Here is an 8,387-nt window from a genome sequence, read left to right on the forward strand (position 1 = left end):
AACAGGAGACAGTGCGCTAACATAGATTTTTCCCTCCACAAAGCCAAAATTCACATTGCAAACAGAGAGGCATCCCTGCCTAGTTTAAAGTTCACAGGTTGTGATCCCAGAGAGCTGATATCAAAGAACAGAAGTCCAGTTGAAGTTGAAAATCAAATACCTGTATCATGGTGTGAACCTTGATGCTGACTTTCTCTTCCTCTGCGTAAGTGGAATAAAAGATGTAAATCAAACATCACAATTCTTTTGAAAGGAAGGAGCCTGAAGGAAGAGTGAGCAATGAACATGCAGCAAGAGTTCAAGGTAATGGGCTGAGTCAGAGGACACAACACATAAAGTTCCAGTCCAGCCTTGGAGAATGAGGACACCAGCACCAACACTCTTTCGACTGGACATCAACAACCAAAAAGGTTAGACTATTTTCATTTTCTTTCAATTGCATGTGATGCTGAGGATGTGGGATTTTAACCCAAATGGGAGCATAAAAGAGCAGTTTCTGTGAGCTTCTGTCAATTTGACCTTGTTTTGACAGCCTTCTCCAAGGTCCCCCCAGTAACCAGATCTTCAGGTTGGTGATTCCTGGTTCCTAGCACCGCTTCCTTGTATCCACGAATGGCCATGACTGGCTGGAGCTGCCTGGTGACAGGAGCAGGAGGGTTTCTGGGTCAGAGGATCGTCCACCTGCTGGTCCAGGAGAAGGGGCTGCAGGAGATCAGGATCCTGGACAAGGTCTTCCAGCCAGAAGTGAAGGAGGAATTTTCAAGTAAGTGAACGCGAGCCTTGGGTGTTGAGGCTCCACTGTATGATCTGTGTGGGTGCAGGGAGGGGATCCTTGCCTAGCAAATCAAGAGAAGTTGTAGCACAACCAAGGCTAACCTCACGTCCACAGTCATCAGAAAGGAAATCCCAGCAGGCACAGTAGGAAAGACCCTGGAGTCAGTGCAGGAGACAGGAACATGGCTGCATCCAGGGCCATGCACTTCCACCTCTAGTGGTCTGCAGGCCAGCACTTCCACCTCTAGTCCTCTCTTCTCATGGAGAAATTCACACATCACTGCCTTCCTGTGTTCACAACTCCCATGCTCATGAGGATTTCTGACTTGGCACTCACTGTGCACACCTGCAAGGACCAACAGCCTGGAGGTCTCAGCAGTGGGTCCCTGCCTCTCCCAACTGCCCTGGGTTCCGCTTGTTTCTGTTTTGCTTTTGCGGTTCACACAGCGTTTGTAGGGAAGGCAAAATAAAGGGAAGTGAAGGTAGAACTGAGTGTGTGTGTGTGTGTGTGTGTAAGACAGAGAGAGAGACAGAGAGAGAGAGAGAGAGAGAGAGAGACAGAGACAGAGCCAGACCCAGACTGAGAGACAGAACAGCCTGGATGCGCCTGCCCTGGATTCCTTGTGCATGTCTTTCTGTCCATTTCTCTGCTCCTCTGCACCACAAGAAAGGGGCTTCAGAAGTGGCTGGAGCAGCTCACCATTCCTTTCCCAACTTGCTGCCCTGGGGCAAAGCCAGGAGCTGGCTGGCTGGTGACTTCTCCATACGTCCCCTTCTAGAACCTCTACATAACAACTCTGTGGGGAACATAGCAAGGGGCGATTACCCATCTGGATAATGAGGACTTCGAGGTCCAGGCAGACAGGGGGCCTTGCATGAGGCCCCCTGGTTGATGAGGAGCACAGCTCAGGCTAGAACCCCAGCACATGGCCTGGGACTGCCTCCTGGCAAAGTGAATCTTCAGTCTCTCCCACGGTGCTACTGTTTGCCCCAAACCAAATCCAACCCTCTCTCCAGCCCCTAGGCTCTGAGTGTCCATGTGTCGCCCCTGGCTGCCCTGAGACTCCTGCACTGCATTGCACATAGTCTACATAGTTTACATAGCAGGTTAGGATACATTCATATTCTCAGGATTCTATGGCTCCTTCCTCCGGGGGAAGGGAGGGAAGGGCAATTTTAAGAGCAGCAGGGGAAGAGGTTAGAGATGGCTGAGAGCCTCTAACCTGACAGGAGACACCACAATAGGTATTAACAACTGTGTAAAAAGCTGGATCAACTGGTCAGTTGCAGAGAACGGGGAAGGGGGCACTGGACTGGCCTCTTGGGGAGGGGTCCAACATCAGCCTGGGTGAGCTCATGAGAATAACTGTTGTTTTCCAAGCAGGGTGGGTGAGGCCCAAAGCCCCCTTCCTCTGCAGGTCTCCTTAAGGAGAAAAAAGTCATTCAGGGAGCCCCCTGGCAAAGGGTGCCAGAATTTGTCCTTAAGGCACAGCTGGGGGTAGACAAAGCACCAAGGCACAACTGGTGGCAGGGGTGGGGGTGGCACTCAGCCTCCGAGCTGAGTGCCAGGGTTGCAAAAGGACACAGGAACGCCCATGCGTGACCGGTGTGGGATTGAGCACAGCCGGGACAGCCGCGGCAAACACTTCCTTGATGCCATCCTGCTGCAGGGCCGAGCACTCGAGGTAGCGCACAGCATGGATCTGCTTTGCCAGCGCCTGGCCCTGCTGTGGTGTGATGGGTGCCTGGCCCTGCTCCTTGAGGCATCGTAGGGTGTCGGGCTGGGCTCTCAGGTCCTTCTTGGTGCCCACCAGGAGGATGGGCACATCATGGCAGTGGTGGCATTTTTGCCTCACGTTCTCGTAGAAGGGCAGGCTGGCAATGGAGAAACAGATGACAAAGATGTTGGTCTGAGGATAGGAGTGTGCGGAGGCGGTTGTACTCCTCCTGGCCCGCAGTGTCCCACAAGTTCAGGTTCGCTGTGCACCCATCCACTGCATTCTGGGCACTGTAATTATTAGCAATGGCAAATACAGTGTGTATAAACTGCTTGCCAAATGCCCAGTGCCTGGGAGAAGGATTGAGCTCTGGCTCCAACAGCAACACACCCAAAGTGCCCACTCCTAGGAGCCCTAGCTGTTGGCTCTTTCTCAAGAAATGCTAGAGTCAGATTTCTGTGTCTTTTTTAACTTGCACCTACCAGGGAATGTGCCTCTGAGCACCATACCTCCACTGTAAGTGTTCTTGAACGCCTAGGGAAATGCCACCTTTACCAGGAAGCTTCTTGCACAGTCCAGAGAGCTTCCCAATGACCTGCCTTCTGTTCACTCAGAGCTCCAGAACAAGACCAAGCTGACCATGCTGGAAGGAGACATTCTGGATGAACAGTGCCTCAACACAGCCTGCCAGGGCGTCTCTGCTGTCATCCACACTGCCTGTGTCATTGACGTCACAGGTGTCATTCACCGAGACATAATTATGGATGTCAATCTGAAAGGTAGGAATAGCCTCGGGAAGAGATGGAGCAGGTGAGAAAGTGAGGGAGAGAAATGGGACAGGAAAGGAGAGAATCTCCCATGTTGGGCACCTACAATGCTCTGTGACTTCTTTCTTCTCGTTACCAGCTGAAAGAGCTCAAGGCTGTTATCTTCAGTATTTTAGATGAGGAAAGTAGGCCTGAGAAAGAGCAAGTGATATGTCTAAGGCCCCAAATGTGTTAAACAGGAAAGGTATAATATAAACTCACACTTGTGTGACCCAAGGTCTTTTCTGGAAAAGATCTCTACTGCTGATCTAGAAAAACATCCAGTTAACTCCAGTACAGAGCATGTGACATCCAACCACTACCTGCCAGTCTTAAGCAAGAACAGAACTTCCAGGTACTTACTTGGGGGGGGGGGGGCTATTTAAAAAAAATTTTTTTTTTAAGATATACAAATTTCATGTATTTTCTATTTACAGATTCAGGAACATAGTGATATTTTCCACTCGACCCTCCCTCTTGCCTATGCTCCCACTCTTCTTCCACCTCCCTCTCCTGTTCACATTCTTAATGTTTACAAAGTCTATTTTCAGTTAACTTTATACTCATAAGATTAACCCTACATTAAGTAAAGAGTTCAATGAATTGTATGAAGAAAAAAACACCGTTCCTCAACAGTCAAGACAAGGGCTGCTAAAAATCATTGAATCTCAAAACGTCAATTTCACTCCTATAGATTACCTTTTAGATACTTTATTAGTTACCACAGATCAGGGAAAACATTTGTCTTTGTCTTCTTGGGACTGGCTTATTTCACTAAGTATAATGGATTCCAGTTGCATCCATTTTGCTGCAAACTATAGGATTTCATTTTTTTTTTCTGTATAGTATTCCATAGTGTATATACACCATAATTTCTTTATCCAGTCTTCAGTTGATGGACATCTGGGTTGATTCCATATATTAGCTACTGTGAGTTGAGCTGCAAAAAACATGAAAGTATAGATCACTCTTTCCTATGCTGATTTCTTTTCATTTGGGTAAATTTGCAGAAGTGAGGTGGCTGGGTCATATGGTAGGTATATATTCAAATTTCTGAGGTATCTCCATATTGTCTTCCACAGTGTTGCATCAGTTTACGCACCAACAGTGCATGAGGGTACATTTTTCCCACATCCTCACCAGCATTTTTTGTTTGTTGATTTCTGTATAAGAGCCATGTTGACTGGGGTAAGGTGAAACCTCATTGTGGTTTTTACTTGTATTTCCCTGATGCCTAGTGATCCCAAGCATTTTTTCATGTGTCTATTGGCCATTTGAATTTCCTTTATTGAAAAATGCCTGTTCAACTCCTTTGCTCACTTCTTAACTGGATTGTTTGTTTTGTTGCTGATGAGTTTCTTGAGCTTTTTATAGAGCCTGGATATTAATCTTCTATCATTTATATAATTGGCAAATATTTTCTCCCATTCAGTCAGTTACCTATGCACTTCGCTGAGTGTTTCTTTTGCAGTACAGAAGCTTCTCAGTCTGATGTAATCCTTTGTCACTTTTGGCTTTGATTGCCTGTGCTTCCAGGGTCTTTTACAAGAAGTCTTTGCCTAGGCAAATGTCTTGCAGTTTCTCCAAAGTTCTCTAGTAATTTCCTGGTATTGGGCCATAGATTTAGTAGCTTGATCCATTTTGTGTAAGTGTAAGGTAGGAGTTTTCTTTCATACTTCTGTACATGAAGATCCAGTTTTTTCAGCACCATTTTTTTCAAGAGACTGTCCTTGCTCCAGGGATTGATTTTAGCTCCTTTGTCAAAGATAACTTGTTTGTAGATGTGTGGATTGAGTTATGGAGTTTCTGTTCCATATCATTGGTCTATACACCTATTTTTTGCCAGTACCAGGCTGTTTTGATTATAACTGCCCTGTAGTATGTCTTGAAATTTGGTATTGTGATGCCTGCAGCATTGTTTTTGTCATATAAGATTGCTTTAGCTATTCTGGGTCTCTTGTGTTTCCATATGAATTCTAGCATCATTTTTTCTAGATCTGAGAAGGATGTCATTGGTACTTTGATAGAGTTTGCATTGAATCTGTAAATTGCTTTCAGTAATAAGGACATTTTGATGATATTGATTCTTCCGATCCATGAACATGAAAGATTTATTCATTTTTTGTGTTTTCTATTTCTTTCTTTAATGTTTTGTAATTCCCATCATAGAAATCTTTGACATCCTTGTTTAAATTTATTACAAGGTATTTAAATTTTGTAGCTATTGTGAATGGGATTGATCTTAGAAGTTCTTTCTCAGCCACTGCAATGTCTGTGTATAAAAAGGCTATCATTTTCTGTGCTGATTTAATATCCTGCTACTCTACCAAACTCTTTTATGAGTTCCAATAGTCTCTTTCTGGAGTCTTTTGGGTTCCCTGTATATAAATCATATCATCAGCAAAAAGGGAAATCCCTGCTCTGCACAGTGCCCATGTAGTTCTCAGGTTTGGGGAGTTCCCGTGGCTGCAGAATGGACACATCACATCCACAATCCAGGAATGACATCCTCTGGAATTAGAACAACCAGCTCCCTCACTGGGTGTGGACAGGGAGTGAATGTGACCACAAGAGTCAGAGCACTTGGGTTTATTTCCTGATAATGACAGCTCGTTCCCCATGGCAGGTACCCAGCTCCTGTTGCAGGCCTGTGTCCAAGCCAGTGTGCCGATCTTCATCTACACCAGCTCAGTGGAAGTAGCTGGACCCAACTCATACAAGGAGATCATCAGGAATGGCCACGAGGCAGAACACCATGAAAGTACATGGTCTGCTCCGTACCCATACAGCAAAAAGTTGGCTGAGAAGTCAGTGCTGGCAGCCAATGGGTACACTCTTAAAAATGGCGGCACCTTGTACACTTGTGCCTTAAGGCCCATGTATATCTATGGGGAAAGAAGCCCTAACACTAGTAGTATTATGCATGAGTCCCTGAAGAACAAAGGGATCCTGATAAGTACCGGCAAGTTCTCCACAGTCAACCCAGTCTATGTGGGCAACGTGGCATGGGCTCACATTCTGGCCACGAGGGCACTACGGGACCCCAAGAAGGCCCCAAGCATCCGAGGACAGTTCTACTACATCTCAGATGACACCCCTCACCAGAGCTATGACAACCTCAACTACACCCTGAGCCAAAAGTGGGGCCTCTGCCTGGATCCCAGACCGGGCCTCCCGCTGCCTCTGCAGTACTGGCTCAGCTTCCTGCTGGAAGCAGTGAGCTTCCTGTTGACCCCAATTTACAAATATCGACCCCCCTTCAACCGCCACTTGGTGACATTATCCAACAGTGTGTTCACCTTCTCCTACAAGAAAGCTCAGCAAGATCTGGGGTATGAGCCCCTCTTCAGTTGGGAGGAAGCCAAGCAGAGGACCATGGAGTGGATTGGTTCCCTGGTGGAACAGCACAGGGAGACCCTGAAGACCAAGACCCAGTGATCTGAGGACGTCAGGAACGTGCACGTGCTCTTCTGTGGCCAGCTCTGCACGGTGCGCCCCTCTGACTCCATCAGATAGTAGCATGCACACAACCCGGTCCTCCTGCCTCCCTTTCACTCAGTGGCTGACTTGCTGTCCTCCTCTGGCCATCACAAACCTTCCCAGTCAACCCCAATCTGAAGCTCAATGACTTCACCACACAGCACAGGACACGCAAGCTGATTTGCTTCAGCTGCTTTTCCAAAGTCTCAGATGCTGGTTCTCGATGAATGGGGTCCTTTTCACAACACAGCTTAGCCTATTAATTTGATTTCCATCTTATTGCCAAAGCATTGCTTTTATAATCAAACTACTAATCCTATACATGGCTTAATGAAAACAATAAATGATTTACGCCTCAGGTGGAACAGATGTGGTTTCTGTGACATGCACTTGCCCATTTTCCCGGCCATTATCAGCAATGGCATGCCCCAGGAAAGAAGAGGAGCTGGGAACTGCAGTGGGCAGAGTGGGGACAGGTCAGGAGCAGAGAGCTAAGACCTACTAGGCTTCCTCATGGTCTCCATGACTGACATGCATGTCCCCATTTTGCCCTGGCTGCAAATCCCTTCTATTTCCCCTGTTCTTGGTGAGGTTGATAAACTGCTTGCTGGGCCAGTTCACCAAGGAGACTGCCTGAAAGCCCCATTTTGCCTGAATCATGCAGCTGGACTGGGGTTTGCCATGGAGCAGCACAGCTTGGGAGCAGAGAGCACTGATCTTCAGGGACCCCCACTTCATGGGATGCTTCCTCTTGCAGATTTATATGCCCTATGTTCTTTGGACCCGGAGAATCTCTGGGCATGTGGGTGGGAGCATCTGGGAACTCGCCTTCCTTACATAATAGCCCCGGGCAGGAGAGGGACAGCAAGGAAGCTCCCAGCCTCCAGCTCCAATGACAGCAACTTGATGTTCTCTTCACACACCAGCACAGACACGTTGGCCCAACTGCTGTTTCATAACCTAGAATTGTGACCTTTCCACTCACACAATTTAGCCACCACACAAATTCTCAGGAGAAAACAGGACAGGGTAGTAAATTCCCTTAAGAACTGACCAGACACTCACACAACATGGAGCCGTGTCTTTCTCCACAGTTCCAATGTCAGTCTTCCCCATTCTCCTTGCCCCTCCTCCCATCCTGTTCCCCACACATCCTCTGCCTCCATCCTTTCCTCCCCACCGTCCTCCTCCCCACTGCCTTCCCGCACTTCTCCCTTCCCAAGCAAAGACGAAGCCGCTCAAGGCACAGTGAGGACTTGCATGAGGACATCCTCGTTCATGGATCAGAGAACTGATGCAAGCTGAAGCCCTGTCAGGCCCACAGGACAGAGGCCACCAGAGGCAGAGGCGAAGGCGGCGGTGGGGGTCAGGGTGTGGGGAGGGCAAACGGGCTCCCTCCAGACCCAGTGCTGCCTGTCCTGCCTTTGGTATCACCACCACGACACAAGTCCTCCACCCTGTCAGAGTCACTTCTTTCACCCTTAATGTCCAGTAAAGTATGTAGGGGGCTACTATTTAGGATGAATTCCTGCACTAGGTCACAGAGCAAAGCAAAATGGTGCCACACTTGCAGAAATGTCATACTTCCAACCCACTACCAGGGTGTTTA

At 47.7% G+C, this 8,387-nt stretch overlaps 1 protein-coding gene and 1 pseudogene across 1 annotated transcript; one reads left to right on the forward strand and one right to left on the reverse strand.

Moving 5' to 3' along the window:
• Nucleotides 1-235: 235 nt before the first annotated feature.
• LOC133760931 (3 beta-hydroxysteroid dehydrogenase/Delta 5-->4-isomerase type 1-like) lies at nucleotides 236-6,825 on the forward strand. Its single transcript, XM_062193512.1, has 4 exons — nucleotides 236-410; nucleotides 533-763; nucleotides 3,107-3,271; nucleotides 5,925-6,825. Exons 2-4 carry the CDS (start codon nucleotides 613-615, stop codon nucleotides 6,734-6,736), a joined length of 1,128 nt encoding a protein of 375 aa, XP_062049496.1. The 5' UTR covers nucleotides 236-410; nucleotides 533-612; the 3' UTR covers nucleotides 6,737-6,825.
• Nucleotides 2,256-2,999, reverse strand: LOC133760509 (rho-related GTP-binding protein RhoG-like; annotated as a pseudogene).
• Nucleotides 6,826-8,387: the final 1,562 nt, after the last annotated feature.

The sequence above is a fragment of the Lepus europaeus genome, chromosome 5 (genome assembly GCF_033115175.1).
Source record: "Lepus europaeus isolate LE1 chromosome 5, mLepTim1.pri, whole genome shotgun sequence".
Taxonomy (NCBI): domain Eukaryota; kingdom Metazoa; phylum Chordata; class Mammalia; order Lagomorpha; family Leporidae; genus Lepus; species Lepus europaeus.

Coding starts and splice junctions, on each gene's coding strand:
- LOC133760931 (XM_062193512.1), top strand. CDS start 613: ATGGCCATGACTGGCTGGAGCTGCCTGGTGACAGGAGCAGGAGGGTTT. Junction 764..3,106: donor AGTGAAGGAGGAATTTTCAA/GTAAGTGAACGC, acceptor CTGTTCACTCAG/AGCTCCAGAACAAGACCAAG. Junction 3,272..5,924: donor TATGGATGTCAATCTGAAAG/GTAGGAATAGCC, acceptor TCCCCATGGCAG/GTACCCAGCTCCTGTTGCAG.